Source organism: Erigeron canadensis, chromosome 6 (assembly GCF_010389155.1).
Source record: "Erigeron canadensis isolate Cc75 chromosome 6, C_canadensis_v1, whole genome shotgun sequence".
NCBI classification, from domain to species: domain Eukaryota; kingdom Viridiplantae; phylum Streptophyta; class Magnoliopsida; order Asterales; family Asteraceae; genus Erigeron; species Erigeron canadensis.
Window position 1 is genome coordinate 32,862,071 of NC_057766.1, and position 17,741 is coordinate 32,879,811.

The window sequence follows — 17,741 nt, forward strand, 5'->3', positions numbered from 1 at the left end:
CAGCCACTAGATGGATAGAGAAAATGGAAGCTGTCATGGATATTAGCAACTGTGCAGAGAATCAAAAGGTGAAGTATGCCGCAGCTTCACTGACTAATAAAGCATTGACATGGTGGAACACTGAGATACAAGCTAGGGGTAGAGTAGCAGCTGTGGGGATGACATGGGACGAGTTTAAGGAATTACTACTGGAAGAATTCTGTCCGAAAAATGAAATGCAAAAGTTGGAAAATGAATTTTGGAATCATTCAATGGTAGGAGCCAAACATGCCGCTTACACTGATCGGTTTTATGAGCTTGCCAAACTAGTACCTCATCTAGTTAGACCTGAATCAAATAGGATCCAGAGGTATATCTATGGTCTTGTTCCCCAAATTCGTGGGCTTGTGTCAGCAACTGAGCCAACCACGATTCAAAGTGCTATTCAGAAAGCAGGATCTTTAACGGATGAAATGGTGAGAAATGGGTCATTGTCTAAGGTTAATGAGAAAAGGAAGGATGGTACTGAGACAAGTGGGTCAAAGAATACTAATGGAAATAACAAGAAGGCAAAAATGGCAACGGGGTTGATGGCAACGGATGCGACTAAGATCGGATATACGGGTTCTGCTCCAAAGTGTACAAAATGTCAATTCCATCATTTCCAAAATTCACCTTGCCGTTTGTGTACAAACTGCAACCGATTTGGACACCTTGCTAGGGACTGTCGAGTGGGAGTCAAGCAGGTGGCTCCGGTGAATGCTGTTAACCCGATAAATAACCGTGGAACGTGCTATGAGTGCGGTAGTCATAACCATTACCGCAACACGTGTCCAAATTTGAACCGAGCATGGGGTCAGAGGGGTAATAATCCAAATCAAGTACTAGCTATTGGTGGAACTCAGAATCAAGGAAATAATCAGGGACAAAGAGCTAACAATCAGAATCAAGTGGTAGCTAATGGAGGGAATCGGAATCAAGGGAATAATGCCAACCAAGCCCGTGGTAGAGCTTTTGTCATGGTAGCAAATGAAGCTCGTCAAGATCCAAATATTGTGACGGGTACGTTTTCCTTAAACAATCACCTTGCTACAGTATTATTCGACTCTGGTGCTGAGTACAGTTTTGTTTCTATTAAGTTCATGCCACTCCTAGATAGAGAACCCATAATATTGAATACTTATTTCTTGGTTGAGGTAGCTAATGGAAAATTTGATAGAGTTGATAGAATCGTTAATGATTGTACCTTAGAAATAGAAGGTCATTTGTTTAGTGTTAACCTTCTGCCTTTCTCGTTAAGGAGTTTTGACGTAGTTATTGGTATGGATTGGCTATCGAAGCATAGAGCCGAGATAATTTGCTATGAGAAGGTGGTCCGTATACCGCTAGGAAATAGTGAAATGCTACTCATATACGGGGAGCGGGTGGAGGAAAATCAGAAGCACCTCATGGGCATTCAGGCTAACGAGAAGAAACTCGAAAATATTCCTATCGTACGGGTTTTTCCACAAGTTTTTCCCGAAGATCTAACAGGATTACCTCCTGTAAGACAAGTTGAATTCCGTATAGATCTTATTCCGGGAGCGACGCCAGTCGCCAAAGCTCCATACCGTTTAGCACCTACCGAAATGCAAGAACTGTCTAATCAACTCCAAGAGCTCCAAGAAAAAGGCTTCATCAGACCTAGTCATTCGCCTTGGGGAGCACCAGTATTGTTTGTCAAGAAGAAAGATGGTTCGTTTCGTATGTGCATCGATTACCGGGAGTTGAACAAACTGACGTTAAGAATCGTTACCCTCTTCCTAGAATCGACGACTTATTCGATCAACTTCAAGGTGCGAAGTTCTTCTCGAAAATAGACCTTCGGTCCGGATATCATCAACTCAGAGTTAATGAAGCAGATATTCCAAAAACAGCATTCAGGACTCGATATGGACATTTTGAGTTCTTAGTCATGCCTTTCGGTTTGACTAATGCACCCGCAGTTTTCATGGATTTGATGAACCGTGTATGCAAACCCTATCTCGATAAGTTTGTTATTGTATTCATTGATGACATTTTAATCTATTCGAAGTCTAAGGAAGAACATGAATCTCACTTGAAAATGATTCTTGAACTACTTTGGAAAGAGAGATTGTTTGCTAAGTTTTCGAAGTGCGACTTTTGGTTACAAGAAGTTCATTTCCTTGGGCATGTAGTGAATAGTGAAGGAATCCATGTTGACCCCAGTAAGATCGAAGCAGTAAAAGATTGGAAGACTCCTACGACGCCATCAGAGGTTCGTTCATTTCTAGGCTTGGCCGGGTATTATCGACGATTCATCGCTAACTTCTCGAAAATCGCTCAACCACTTACTCAGTTAACCCAAAAGGATAAGAAGTTTGATTGGGGAGATAAGCAAGAAAAGGCATTCCAAACACTGAAAGAAAATCTATGTAACGCTCCTATTCTTACCCTCCCCGATGGTCCGGACGATTTTGTAGTTTATTGTGATGCTTCAAATCAAGGCTTGGGATGTGTACTAATGCAAAGGGGTAAAGTGATTGCTTATGCCTCTCGGCAACTCAAAATCCATGAGAAAAACTACACCACCCATGACTTGGAGCTTGGTGCAGTGGTTTTTGCACTCAAATGTTGGAGGCACTATCTCTATGGGACGAAAAGTGTGATCTACACCGATCACAAGAGTCTCCAACATATTTTCGATCAAAAAGAGTTGAATATGCGACAGAGGCGGTGGATTGAATTATTTAGTGATTATGATTGTGAGATTCGTTACCATCCGGGTAAGGCGAATGTTGTGGCTGACGCGTTAAGTAGGAAAGAAAGAATTAAGTCAAAGCAAGTACGAGCATTGATCATGACAATTCATTCGGATATAAAATCAATGATAAGTCGGGCTCAAGATGAAGCATTGCAGAATATCAATGTAGAAAAAGAAGGGTTACGTGACCTTGATCAGCAAATGGAGCGTAAAGAGGATGGAGTACTGTACTTTGTAGGACGAATATGGATTCCACTTGCAGGTGGATTAAGAACAGTGATTTTGGACGAGGCACATAGTACGAGATACTCCGTACACCCGGAGCTGATAAAATGTATCACGACCTTAAGGATTTGTATTGGTGGCCGAGAATGAAAAGAGATATAGCCAGTTATGTCAGTGGATGCTTAACATGTCTAAAAGTCAAAGCTGAACATAATAAACCACCGGGTTTATTAGTGCAACCACAACTTCCCGAATGGAAATGGGAAAGAATAACCATGGATTTTATTACAAAGCTGCCAAGAACTAGTAGTGGGCATGACAAGATTTGGGTGATAGTAGATAGATTGACAAAGTCTGCGCACTTTATAGCTATCCGTGAGAGCTACACAATGGAGCAGTTAGCAAGGATTTATATAAAGGAGATAGTGGCAAAGCATGGAATTCCGGTGTCTATTATATCTGATCGTGATAGTCATTTCACATCACGATTTTGGCAGTCATTGCAAAAGGCATTGGGAACACGTTTAGACCTGAGTACGGCTTACCATCCTCAAACCGATGGACAAAGTGAGCGTACTATTCAGACTTTGGAAGATATGCTTAGGGCGTGTGTGATGGACTTTGGGGGAAGCTGGGATATTCACCTTCCTCTAGTTGAGTTCTCGTACAATAATAGTTATCATTCAAGTATTAAGTGTGCTCCATTTGAAGCTTTATATGGGCGGAAATGTCGCTCACCTGTTGTTTGGGCTGAGATTGGAGAAAGTCAGTTGATTGGCCCGAGATTGTACAAGAGACAACAGATAGGATTTTTCAAATCAAAGAAAGACTGAAAGCAGCTAGAGACCGCCAAAAGAGCTACGCCGACAAACGGCGAAGGCCTTTAGAATTCTATGTTGGTGATAAAGTGTTACTTAAAGTGTCGCCTTGGAAGGGCATGGTTCGATTTGGAAAGAAAGGAAAGTTGGCACCAAGGTACGTTGGACCGTTTGAAATTGTTGAACGGATTGGTCCGGTAGCTTATCGTTTAAGACTACCTCAAGAACTAAGTAGGATACATGATACATTCCACGTGTCAAATCTCAAGAAGTGTCTCGCGGATACAAGTTTGCATGTACCGCTAGACGACATTAAGATTGATGACAAGTTACATTTTGTGGAAGAACCAGTTGAGATCATGGATCGAGAACTTAAGACATTAAAACGTAGTAAAATTCCAATTGTCAAGGTCCGGTGGAATTCAAAGCGAGGGCCAGAGTTTACTTGGGAGCGAGAGGATCAAATGAAAATCAAATATCCACATCTATTTGATGCTACGACTTCCAACCGTAACTCCAACAAAATTTCGAGACGAAATTTTCTCAAGTAGGGGAGACTGTGACATCCGTCAACAAAACTGGTAATTTATTATAGTCTCTAACTTACATTCCAAATTTCTTGACTAGTCAATGTGCCTATATAGTATAACAAGCATAGAAATGTGGCGATTATTTCCAATATGGGATCTCTATTACTTGATATTCAATAGTTTAGGATTGAGATATTTGATCTTCCTAAACGTAGATGACTATAACTATCCCCGTAATTTCTAGACTTGTAGTTGTTAGTCATATTTATTTATAGACATTGATAAATTAGTATACGCTATTTAGTGGTGAACGAAATCAATAATTATAAAAGTAATATATAATTAGTATAAGTCGTAAGATGGTAATAGTAATAGTAAAATATCATATGTTTAGTAAAAAATTTTAGTCATATATATATTACCACAATTTAATGGTGAGCAAGGAATTTTAATTCCATTAAAATTCTTATGATGCATTAAGTCTAATCATAAACTAACTAAAACACTTATCTCCATAATAATAAATATAAACTAAATACCCTAAATAAATCTACAACTCTTGAAATTGAGCTTCTGCCGTCGAACAAAAAAAAAAAGAGACCAAGCATCATCAAAGCAATTCAAATCATTATTTTCAAAACAAACTTTGGTAAGTTTAATTATAATTCTATTGAATCTTGATTTAAATTACAATTAATAATAAAATCTTAAAGATTATATTCTATTCTTCTTTTCAAGGTATCTAAGAAGAAGATCATCAATCTTGGGGTAAAATCACTTGTCTTCTCTTTTCATATATATTAGTCTTTTTAATTATTATATATATATATATATATAAGCATATCTTTTTTTTATTAATTTTTATTTATAAGTAACCTATTTGATGAATATATATTATGGCAAATTTATAATAATGAATGAAAGGGTTTTTTTTTAGGGTTAAATCAAAAGCTTGAAGTATAAATCATATTAATGTTAAAAGTTTAAGTATTTAATGAAGCATAATAATTAATGTAATAAAAGAAATCCAATTATGAAGGCATGAAAATCATAATAACAGATTTAATTAGGTGTTGGAAAGATTTGAAAGTTTATATATAATATTAGTTGTAGTAGTCTTTAAAACAGTAAGTTTGGGTTATTTCAGAATCTGGACAGATTCGTTTTGTTAACTTTGAAAGGTCGTATCTTGGTCATGGGAGATGGTTAAGTCACGTTTTTGGTGTCTAAAATTAAGTTCAGGAAGTCTACTTTCTGGTGGAAGCGGTTTCGTGTCAAAATATGAAGTTTAAGGTTGTCAAACGAATTTTATAACAAAACTGCGCAAAGCTGAGTTTTCCGAACAGATTTTGGTCGACTTCAAATAGTCATATCTTGGTCGATTTTATGAACTAGACAATTATTTTTCTCCAGAAACTTTTTTGAGATGTTAAGATTGTACAGTAAAAAAATTAGATTTTTTTGAATCTTCGAAGGCCCTTAACTTTTATAAAACTTTTCTGTGTGCGAACAGTGATTTTTCTGACTAGTCTGTAATCATTGAATTTTTAAAAATAGTTAACGTGCCAAATAAATTATGTAAAAATTCATGTAAGTATATAACACTCTAAGGTAACAGTAGTTAAGATTTGGAATCTTAAATCATTCGTTTCATCCTAATAAAAAATAGATAAAGTTACCAAAAATTTCAGTTAATATGAACTTGTAGAATTTAATCTTAAATCAGTAAAACAAATATTATATATTAAGTTATGTGACTTGTAACTTAATAATATATGACAAATCAATTGTGAATATTTTGAAAGTAGCCATATGTGTATTTCATCAAATACGGGTTACAATGGACAGTTCTTGACCATGTCCATAATTGTAACTTGTTCATATTTATATGTTGTGTAGATTCTAGCGACCTTGTTGGAATTGCATAACTACTTGCTTGTTGAGGTGAGTTTCGTGGCCCCTTTTATATTATTTCTTTGGGGGAAAATGATGCTCAAAACACTTTTCATTTCTTTACTAGTTGTGCCAAAACTTGTTTGTTTTCATGGACAAATACGTGTAATTATGAAATTGTGTATGCTAGCTTGCTTGTATTGATTTCTTTGATGCAATAAATGTCTTTTGATATCTATTGAAGACTATTTGAAAACTATCGACCAACTTTATACTCCAGCTGGTAGTTGTTGGTATTTAAAGCATGATTGAGTTGTTGGCAGGAGTGATGGGGATTGTGTTGTTGGATAACTATGATGACATTAATCAGTATTTAGTATGCTACTACATGTTTATATTTACACTATTGTCCAAACCTCATTTATCAAGCACAGCAAATTCATTTGAATTCCTTTAAACCTACGAACTCACCAACATTATGTTGACATTTTCGAGCATTCATTTTCAGGTAATAACAATGTGTAAGAAGATTGAGCTTATGGACTTTAGGAAGACCAATAAAGAGATCCTTCATGGACTCCTAGATTGCATGTGAAACATTGAACGCTATTTGCAGTTATTACTTCTTTGCTATTTGAGGCGTGTTGCCTAGACCTTCCGTTTATGGAATTTACATTTATTTGAATTTCATTTAGTATGACTCTATTATAAAGTCCATGTGCCTTTGCTATATCTTTTAGTCATATCCTACGATTCCGCCTAAGGTGGGGTGTGACACGAAATTAATCACGGCCCCCCCATATCAAAGAATTCGTCCATCTTCTTCTCTGTTGAATTCATAAGAACCGAATTCATTACTCCATCCAAAATCAATCATCTTATTTTGGGAACCCGAAATCAATGGCAAACATGTTTAATGCCTTTACAGGTTCCTCTGGATCTCACGGTACGTGTATATTACGAATTGAATCATGTTATATTTCCACATGTGGTATCAGAGCAGGTTTCGAAGCTATCACTTGATTTGATTCGTTTTCGTACCCTAATTCGCGAACTGAAGAAAGCAGAAGCTTAAATTCATATGCTTCTTACGAACTTAAAGTTCGTTAGAACTGAAGCTTAAATTCGTATGCCTCTTATGAACTTAAAGTTCGTTAGAACTCTAACTTCGTGAGAACTTCCTTACGAACTCTAAGTTCGTAAACAAAATCACTAAGTTCGTAAGAACACTCTAAGTTCGTAAGGCTTATATGTGTACAGAACTTCTGCTCATCTTCGCACTTACTTTCTCACGAACTTACCTTATTTTCGTAAGCTATCTTCGTTGCTTATTTTCGTGAGCTATCTTCGTTGCTTATGTTCGTGAGCTATCTTCGTTGCTTATGTTCGTGAGCTATCTTCGTTGCTTATGTTCGTAAGCTATCTTCGTTTGTTACTTACGAAGATAGTTAACTACTTACGAAGTTAATCACTATTTACGAAGATAGTTAACAACTTACGAAGATAGTCAACTACTTACGAATTTAATCACTACTTACGAAGTTAATCCTTACTACGAACTTAGCTATCTTCGTACCGTGCTTATTTTCATGGATTACTGATTAACTTAGTTGATTATCATGTTCGTGCTTACTAGTTTTACCTTATAATTTCGATGGCTAAATTTGTCTCTTATTTTCGAAAATAATTTTTCATGCTTACTAGTTGATTATCATGTTCGTGCTTACTAGTTGATTATCAGCACGGCCCCAGCCAGGGGCTCTGCCCCTTGGACCCCGCTCCCAGGGGCGCTGCCCCCGGACCCCCGTAGTGTGTGGGGGCTTCACACAAATGTACATGGTTTTATCATCTGTGCCCAAAGGTCAGAGGTGATTCTCATGGTGTGTTCTTTTCCTTTTAGATAATGATATATTGATTCTGCCCAAAGGTGATTTAATATACTCTGTGTGTTGAAAGGAACATTTTTCATGCATAAGATACACGATTCTTAATTTTGTGCCCAAAGGTCAAAAGATAAGTGTTGTGACGCATGAACCTAATGCTCATGTGTACTTAGATATTAGTTACTTCTGCCCAAAGGTGATGTAAATCTAAGTAGAGCCTTATGTTAACTTATTGTTTTGGTGTTTACAATAGGTTACCTATCACTAGCTTCATTAGTATAATGGTCTTAGTCTCATTACTTCAGGAACATTACTTTAGCCTCTTACGTAAGGAACATTATTGTTAGCCCTTAGTTAAGTTTAGGCATTACTTTAGTTTCATTAGTTTTATAGATATTACTTAGTCTGCCTTAGACAGCTAATTATGTCACTATAATCTCATTGCCCTTAGTTTTAGGCATTACGTTATTAATCTTCTATAACTTGTATCCTAAATCTATATCCTCTTTATTTCCACTATAGTGCCTCCCATTGGCATTCAGCCACTTACCGGTGAAAACTATGCTTCATGGAAAGATCAGTTAGATCTTACTCTGGGGTACTATGACCTGGACTACGCCATTCGTCATGATGAACCCGCTGCCATTACTACAACCTCTACTGCAGAGCAGATAGCGGCATTTGAGAAGTGGGACAAGGCGAATCGCTTGTCACTTATGACGGTCAAGAGCTCTATTCCTCTTGGTCTCCGAGGAGCTATTCCCGAGTCTGATAAAGTGAAAGATTACCTCAAATCTGTTGAGGATTACTTCAAGGGATCGTCTAAAGCGCATGCAAGCAGCTTAATGCTAAAGATGCTTACTCTGAAATACGATGGAAAAAGTGGTGTCCGTGAACACATAATGAAGATGAGCGACATGGCGAACAAGCTTAAGACTCTCGAAATGGAAGTCTCTGACAATTTTCTTGTGCATTTCATAATGACATCATTGCATGCTCAATTTGATGCCTTCAAGATTAACTATAATGCTCAGAAGGACAAATGGAAGATGAGTGAACTGATTGCAATGTGTCAACAAGAAGAAGATCGCCTTAAGCTCGAGCAACCTGAAGCTGTTCACCTTACTACCACTGCTAATTCCAAGAAGCGGAAGGGTAACAACAGTAACAAGAATGGAAAGAAAGCTTCAAAAATGAGCCCTGGTGCAGTTACCTCTAGCTCTAATGCCTTGAACATCAAGTGTAAGTTCTGTCGTACTCAAGGGCACATTCAGAAAGAGTGTCCTAAGTTCAAGGAATGGCTAGCTAAGAAAGGTAACGTACTTTATGTAATATTTGATTCTTTTACTACTGATGTTCCTGTTAATACATGGTGGGGTGATTCTAGTTCTATGGTCCATGTGACTAACTCAATGCAGGGATTCCATACAATCCAGAAGCTACGAAAGGGCCAAAGAAAACTTAGAGTTGGAAGTGGTGATCTTTTAGATATCGAAGCCATGGGAACTTATATTTTACATATGAGTACTGGAAAATGTATTAGACTATTAGATACCTTATATGTACCGAGAATTACTCGGAACCTCGTATCTATTTCTAAACTAGACATTGAAGGTTTTGTAATAATTCATGGTTTCGGCAAGATTACTATTACTCTTAATAATGAATTGCTTGGCCGTGGTTTCTTGGATGGAATGTTGTATAAATTAGAACTAGATCATAATTTCTCACAATCTTTGTTGTCTTTTAATGTTGATGATATAGCTAAGACAAAGACAAAACCACTTAAGCAACAAGAGAATTCCTCCATGTTGTGGCATAAACGTCTTGGCCACATCTCACGAGATCGCATGACACGACTCGTAAAGGATGGAATCTTACCATCTCTTGACTTTAGTGATTTTGAAACATGTATTCAATGTCTCAAAGGCAAAATGGCTAAAGGGAATAAGAAAGGAGCCATAAGAAGTTCCAACTTGTTGGAAATAATTCATACTGATATTAGTGGCCCCTATCCCGCTTCCATTACAGGACTACTTCATTTATTACATTTATTGATGATTATTCACGTTATATGCACCTTTATTTGATTAAGGAAAAGTCTGAATCCTTACAAACTTTTACTGATTTTAAAACTTTGGTTGAAAACCAACTTGAACGAAAAATAAAAGTTGTAAGATCAGATAGAGGAGGTGAGTATTATGGTAGACATACTGATGTTGGTCAAGCCGCTGGTCCTTTCCATGACTTTTGTAAGGAACATGGCATAATTAACCAATACACCATGCCTGGTTCTCCTCAACAAAATGGTGTTGCTGAAAGGAGAAATCGAACCCTAATGGACATGGTGAGAAGTATGCTTGCCAACACTAACTTACCTACTTTCCTTTGGACTGAGGCCTTAAAAACAGCCGTTCATATACTCAACAGAGTTCCTTCTAAATCTGTCCCTAAAACTCCTCATGAGATCTGGACAGGGAAGAAACCGAGTCTTAGATATATGAAAGTATGGGGTTGTCCTGCCGAAGCTAAATTCTATAACCCTAACTTAAAGAAACTTGATCCTAAGACTGTTACATGTTTCTTTGTTGGTTATCCGGATAACTCAAAAGGTTATCGGTTTTACTGTCCTTCCCATATTACTCGCATCAGTGATACACAACATGCCACTTTCCTAGAGAACTCAGAGATCAGTGGGAGCACGACAAATCATAACTTCGATTTGCAAGAAGTACAAGAAGCGGGGGGAAACGATTCGTCGGTTAGTATTATTCCTCCGATAATTCCTCTTGTACAGAACGCTGCTCCGAATGTCACTGATCCAACTCCTCCTAATGTTAATCATGAGACCACTAATGCTGAAGGATCTTCCGAAAATCCCGAAAATCAACTCAGGAGATCATCGAGGTCACGTAGGGCCACCAATTTTGATGACTTCATTACTTATCTCACTGAAGTTGAAGATGTTGGAAAGCTTATTGATCCTACCTCCTATAAAGAAGCCATTAATAGTGATCAGGCCACTCAGTGGAATGAAGCCATGATTGAAGAGCTTAATTCCATGCAACATAATGATGTTTGGGAATTGGTTGAACTTCCTGAAGGATCCAAAACTGTTGGTTGCAAATGGGTCTTCAAAACCAAATTAGACCCGAAAGGAAACGTTGAACGATATAAGGCCAGATTGGTTGCGAAGGGCTATACTCAGAAGGCTGGAGTCGATTATCAAGAGACCTTTTCTCCCGTGTCTCGTAAAGACTCTTTAAGGATCGTTATGGCACTAGTAGCTCACTTTGATCTCGAGTTACATCAGATGGATGTCAAAACAGCTTTCTTAAATGGAGACTTGGAAGAAGACGTATACATGTGGCAACCTGAAGGATTCATTCCAAAAGGTAAAGAGCACATGGTCTGCAAGTTAAAGAAATCCATATATGGGTTGAAGCAAGCATCAAGACAATGGTACCTTAAGTTTGATGAAGTCATTAAAGAACAAGACTTCATAAAGAATCAAGTGGATCAATGCACCTATCTCAAGATCAGTGGGAGTAATTTTATAATCCTTGTTTTGTATGTAGACGATATTCTACTAGCAAGTAATAACTTTGATATGTTACATGAGTCGAAGCGGATGCTTTCACAGAAATTCGACATGAAAGATCTCGGTGATGCCTCTTATGTTATAGGTATCGAAATACATCGAGATAGGCATAATGGTATTTTAGGTCTTTCTCAAAGGGCCTATATTGAGCGGGTTTTAGAACGCTATAGCATGCAACATTGCGCACCCACTGTAGCTCCAGTAGTTAAAGGAGATGTATTCGGCACTTTCCAAAGTCCGAACACTGAGATTGAAAAGGAGCAAATGAGGGTGATACCTTACTCATCAGTAGTTGGGAGCATTATGTACGCTCAGGTCTGTACTCGTCCAGATATCGCTTATATCACCGGTATGCTAGGACGTTACTTATCTAATCCTGGATTAGCACACTGGAAAGCGGCTAAGAAAGTTCTACGATATCTGCAAGGGACCAAAGACTACAAACTAACGTATAGAAGAAGTGACAATCTAGAAGTAGTAGGCTATTCCGATTCTGATTTTGCCAAAAGCAAGGAAGATAAGAAATCTACTTCTGGGTATATTTTCATGTTAGCTGGCGGACCTATCTCTTGGCGGAGTCATAAGCAGAAACTGACTGCAACATCCACCATGATGGCTGAATACATTGCCGTTTATAATGCTACTTGCCATGGGATGTTAATTAGGAATCTGGTCAGTGGACTCAAAGTCGTCAACTCCATTTCTAGACCATTGAAGCTTTACTGTGATAACTCAGCTGCCGTAACTTTCTCGAACAGTAACAGTTCGACTGGCGTTGGGCTGTATCTCGATACAAAGTATCTGTTTATACGCGAACGGGTTGAGGAAAATGTTCTTTGTATTGAGTACATAAGTACAAATGACATGCTAGCGGATCCGATGACCAAAGGTCTTCCTCCTAATGTCTTCGTAGGACACGTGTCGAAGATGGGGCTTACTAAAGACTTAGTTTAATTTAATAGCATATTGTACTTATTTGGTCATTAGTATTACTGTTTAAAATTTTCCTCCTTATTCAGATTTTGTTTGTCTATTAATCGCACTTTGAGTACTCGTATTAGTGTGTTGACATTATCGTGACAAAATTTGTCTTAGTCAATTGATCATTGCTTATTAGTTTTAAATTTGAGTCATAGTTTGACTAGTGGGGGTCCTGAGTTGATGTTCTTCTCTACGACTGTACTTATTGGCTATGATTTCGGTTTAAAACAAAAATGGGTATTATTCCGGAACTTATTTGAATACTCATAGATAAATGATCGCTCGGTCAAGTGGGAGAATGTTGGAACCACGTTAGTGTGACCGTCACTGATCATGTGTCATTCCTGATATGATAATTGACGATAATGAAATCCCTATGTCTAAGTAAATATTTGATGGACGTATTTACTCTTAAAGACATATTATAGGGTTTCCCATTAGGTGATTGGACTTGAGAGGACTAATGAGGCACGAATTAAACACCAGAGGGACTTAATATGAAAATACTCTTCTTATATATAGAGAGAGTAATTAACCCTAATTTAGGGTTAATCACGAAATTAATCACGGCCCCCCCATATCAAAGAATTCGTCCATCATCTTCTCTGTTGAATACATAAGAACCGAATTCATTACTCCATCCAAAATCAATCATCTTATTTTGGGAACCCGAAATCAATGGCAAACATGTTTAATGCCTTTACAGGTTCCTCTGGATCTCACGGTACGTGTATATTACGAATTGAATCATGTTATATTTCCACACTCTGGCCTAATGGTTTGGCTGTAGCTACACACTAGAGAGGCTCCGGCCTTGTGGGTTGGTTGTAGCTATGCTTTGGAGAAGCTCCAGCCTTGAGGTTGGCCGTAGCTATCCATTGGAGGCTCCAGCCTTGAGGTTGGTCGTAGCTATCCATTGGAGGTTGGTTAATGTTAGTGGATTTTATTGCTTATCTACTAGCGTTAACTGTGTTTATGTTAGGTACGCCATCAAGCTGAAACATGTATATATGAAATATATGATCACACTACTCCATTTGTAAAGGATCCACAACAAAAACAACTATGACTGTTTAAAATTTCTAAATTTCCCATTAGATTAGTAAACTTTGAGTTGAAATTTAGCCTCGTGTTGGTACTAGAGGTTCTGGAGAAGGGAGAGGAAATTCAGACTTTTTGTTGGTGTTTGGTCTTGCATCTTCATAATTCAACCCATTATCTCTTTGGGCTTTCATTTATCCTAAAACATTTAATACTCCAATTAAATTAAATATAATATAAAAAGAAATGACATTATTATTAAGGGTTAACCGATTAGAAATCAAGTATCAAACTATAAGCAAAAATATATTGCACATTATATGTTCAAATTTTAAACGAGATATCATGTCTATCCAGCTTTCAAATATTGTTAATATATGTATGCAGACGTGACATCTATATGATGTAAAATGTAAGTTGACATTTGGTCAGTAATTTACAAATTTGTAATTGGTTGTCTACATACAATAAATCTGGTTAAAGTCCGATAAATATTATAGATTTTGAACAAAAGTTGAATACATTTCTGTAACTAAATTGTTTAATAAAAACATAAACAAGAAAAAGATAAACCTGGAACATATTAGAAGTAGTGGTTGTAGATTTGTAGCAAAATGATCAACACCCTTTGAAGATTTCATGATCAACATAGTGATACTACTGCCTTTCAAAAAAAAAAAACACAAGATTTCATCATAGTGATACTTTTGTACATTCTCATAAATACAACTTTAATTCTCTACGATCTCATTTAATGCATAGTACATTTACATGTCATCTTCCTCTTTATATAAACTTAGACTTTTATTCTATCATACCAAACATTTCTATCTTAATTTTTAATTTTTTATTTATTTTTTGTGTAACTCGATAACCATGGAAACTACCCAACACCATCACAAGCAACATTTTGGCCACAAAACACTGGTCATTCAAAACACAAAAACAACCAAAACATTAACATGATTAATAGTAGAACTAAGAACTGAAAATCCACCGGTGAGCACCAAAAATTACTTTAAAAACTTTATGACGACAATTTCAATGAAAGATCACCAAGTTTCGATGAAAGTGAGATAGTTGCTTGTCTCGGAGAGTTTGGAGAAATTGATGGCAAGAATGTATATATTTGGTTTGGTAAAAAATTGATGTATATATTTTCTATGGTTACAAAACGAAATAATATACATTTTCGCATCAATTTCTTCAAAATTTTTGTGAGAAACAGCTAACTCGATACTCTCATCAAAATTTGATGATCTTTCCTTGAAATTTTCGTTGTAAAGTTTTTAAGCAATCTGTCGTCCTCACGGGTGGATTCCCCATTTTCAGTTCTACTATTGATCATGTTAGTGTTTTGGTTGCTTTTGTGTTTTGAATGACCAGTGTTCTTGTGGCTTAGAAGTTGTTTGGGATGGTGTTGGATACTTTTCATGGTAATTGAATTAAACAAATAGAAGAATAAAAAGAAAATTAAGATAGAAGTGTATGCTATATAGTAGAAACATTTAAGTTTATATAAAGAAAATATGACATGTGGATGTACTACTAATACGTTAGATAGGATCATAGAGAATTAAAGTTGTATTTATGAGAGTCTACAAAAGATGTCCTGTGGTATAGACTTACTTAAGAGCTATTATGACATGACATTAAAAACCTATATGAGTTTACAAGTTATATTTCATAACAAATACAAGTTTTTATAGCATATAATAATTTTTACTAATTTTTTATATAAATGTCAAAAGTTTTAATCATTTAACTTTTGCCCTACATCATAGTTTTTATTTTTATTCTTGACATTAAACTTTTGAATTCTCATATTTTCATCAAACAACTTTCACACAGTTACGGTTTTAATTTTAAACATTTGATTTTGATTATTTATATCCGTCTATTTATATATATAACGTTTTTAATATATAATAATAACTTAATTGTATCATTCTTACGTAACATTTAAAGAATTAATATAGTTATGGTTTATGTTTTTATATATCATATTATTCTTTTACATTTTTTTTTTGTTATTGCTATTTGTTTGATTGTCTTTTTAAAATATTTTTAAAATTTAGGTTCAAATATTTTACATATATTTGTGTCCAAAACATTGTCGTGTAAAAAGCGTATTTCATGACAATGCACATATACAATAATTAGTTAATACTTAATACCAGTGGCGGTACCACATGGGGAGCAAAGAGGGCAAATGCCCCCCTCCAAATTTAGATTTTGTCATGTAATTTTAAGTTTTTCTATCGATTTTTAAAAATTTCTTATGGGTTTTTAATATTTTGACCCTTTTTATTTTTATTTTTTACGAATTTTTTTAATTTTGCCCCCTTTAATTTTTTTTTCTAATACCGCCTCTGCTTAATACTATAGTGAACTAAATGAAAAAAGGTACATGATTAAAAACGAATATTTTGAAGAAGTACGTTATACTTCATTGAATTCATTCTAAAACATTATGATATAACATAAATGAAAACACACACATATATATATATATATATATATATATATAGTATGTTGATTATAAAAGAAATTTCATTAGTTATGTGTGTACAACAACTTATATCTTTAATCTCTGCCAATACAAACCTTCAAATCTTGAAACACAACATGCAGATTTGAAACAAATATATGTCACTTTATTGAACACTTAATATAGCTCAAATATGTATACGATCACACTACTCCCTTTGTTAATGATAGACAAAAACAAACAACTTAATTTAAAATGACTCCTTAAAATTTCTTAATTTTTCATTAGATTAATGAACTTTGAGTTGAAATTTAGCCTCTAGTTGGTACTGGAGGGTCTGGAGAAGGGAGAGGCTGAGGAAGTCCAGATCTTTTGTTGGTGTTTGGGCCTGCATCTTCATAGTCCAACTCCACCATATCCCTAGATTTCTGTTCATCCCAAAACATTTATTTATCCAAATTAAACATGACATAAAAACGAATGACATTACTACTATTAAGGGTAACTTAAAATATATTGTATGTTTTTAACTTTGAAACGAGGTATTATGTATGCTTAATTTTCAAATATTGTTATTATGTGTTTGCAGACGTTTCAGTTGTCACATTTGATTATAAATTTAGAACTTTTTAATTGGTTATACAATAATCGGGTAATTACTATAGATTTCAAGCATAAGTCGAATACACTTCCTTACTCTATAACTCTATTAATAGAAACTTGAAAAGAGAGAAACTTAAACCTGAAACATATTAGAAGTAGTTGTTGTAGCATAATGATCAACAGCATTTGAAGATTTCATGGTCAGTTCTCTACCTGATCCTAAAATAACAAAACAATTGTAAAAATTAAATTAAATTATAATATAATAAAAAAAAAGGGGGGGGGGGGGGGGGAATTATTTTGGTTGAATGATTTAAATGGGCTACAAGAATATCAAACATAATGATATAAATAGACTCAACCTTGATGCACTCTAGCCCATTTATATGGATTGGACCATACAAGCCTAACACTAACACTTTAATATAAGATATTTAATCAAACTTTAGATTAAGAATAGGCCACTAATCAACTAAAGCAAAAGCATTCTGGAGAGTTAGAGGTTAGACTAGGTACCAGTTTGGAAGAACAGAAACACAAGAGTTACGGTGGTGAAAACCTTGAGAAAAGCCGAAAGCCGAACCATTTTCAATTTTTTTTTGGATTGTTGTGGTTCTTCTTTTTCTTTCTCCTGTTGTATATATTGTTGCCGTAAATGATGTCTTTTATAAATGGAAGCGACATAGAAGAAGTTGATGGTGTTTAATAAAGTGGTGCAAGTTGGCGTTGACAAATAAAAGAGACAATCTAGGATCAGGTTGGCAGTTTCCATGGATTGAAATGAGTAAACTAATGGTCAAATCTTTAAAAATATGTGAGCTTTAGATTGAGATGGTAACACTGAATTGAATCATATAAAAATCAAGTTACATTGCAATATTATGTGTCATATATGTTACAAAGAAATTGATATGTGATCTTTCTATGGTATT

General features: G+C 35.6%; 1 protein-coding gene across 1 annotated transcript; it reads right to left on the bottom strand.

Moving 5' to 3' along the window:
- Nucleotides 1-16,350: 16,350 nt before the first annotated feature.
- Nucleotides 16,351-17,731, bottom strand: LOC122606183. Its single transcript, XM_043779145.1, has 3 exons — nucleotides 17,326-17,731; nucleotides 16,949-17,028; nucleotides 16,351-16,634 (listed from the first exon to the last, which is right to left on the bottom strand). Exons 1-3 carry the CDS (start codon nucleotides 17,579-17,581, stop codon nucleotides 16,518-16,520), a joined length of 453 nt encoding a protein of 150 aa, XP_043635080.1. The 5' UTR covers nucleotides 17,582-17,731; the 3' UTR covers nucleotides 16,351-16,517.
- Nucleotides 17,732-17,741: the final 10 nt, after the last annotated feature.

Excerpts from the sequence above, each read along its gene's own strand:
- LOC122606183 (XM_043779145.1), bottom strand. The coding sequence starts at position 17,581 with ATGGAAACTGCCAACCTGATCCTAGATTGTCTCTTTTATTTGTCAACG. Across the intron at positions 17,029-17,325 it reads GTTTCTGTTCTTCCAAACTG|GATCAGGTAGAGAACTGACC; the intron begins GTACCTAGTCTA and ends TTGTTATTTTAG. Across the intron at positions 16,635-16,948 it reads CTACTTCTAATATGTTTCAG|AAATCTAGGGATATGGTGGA; the intron begins GTTTAAGTTTCT and ends TGGGATGAACAG.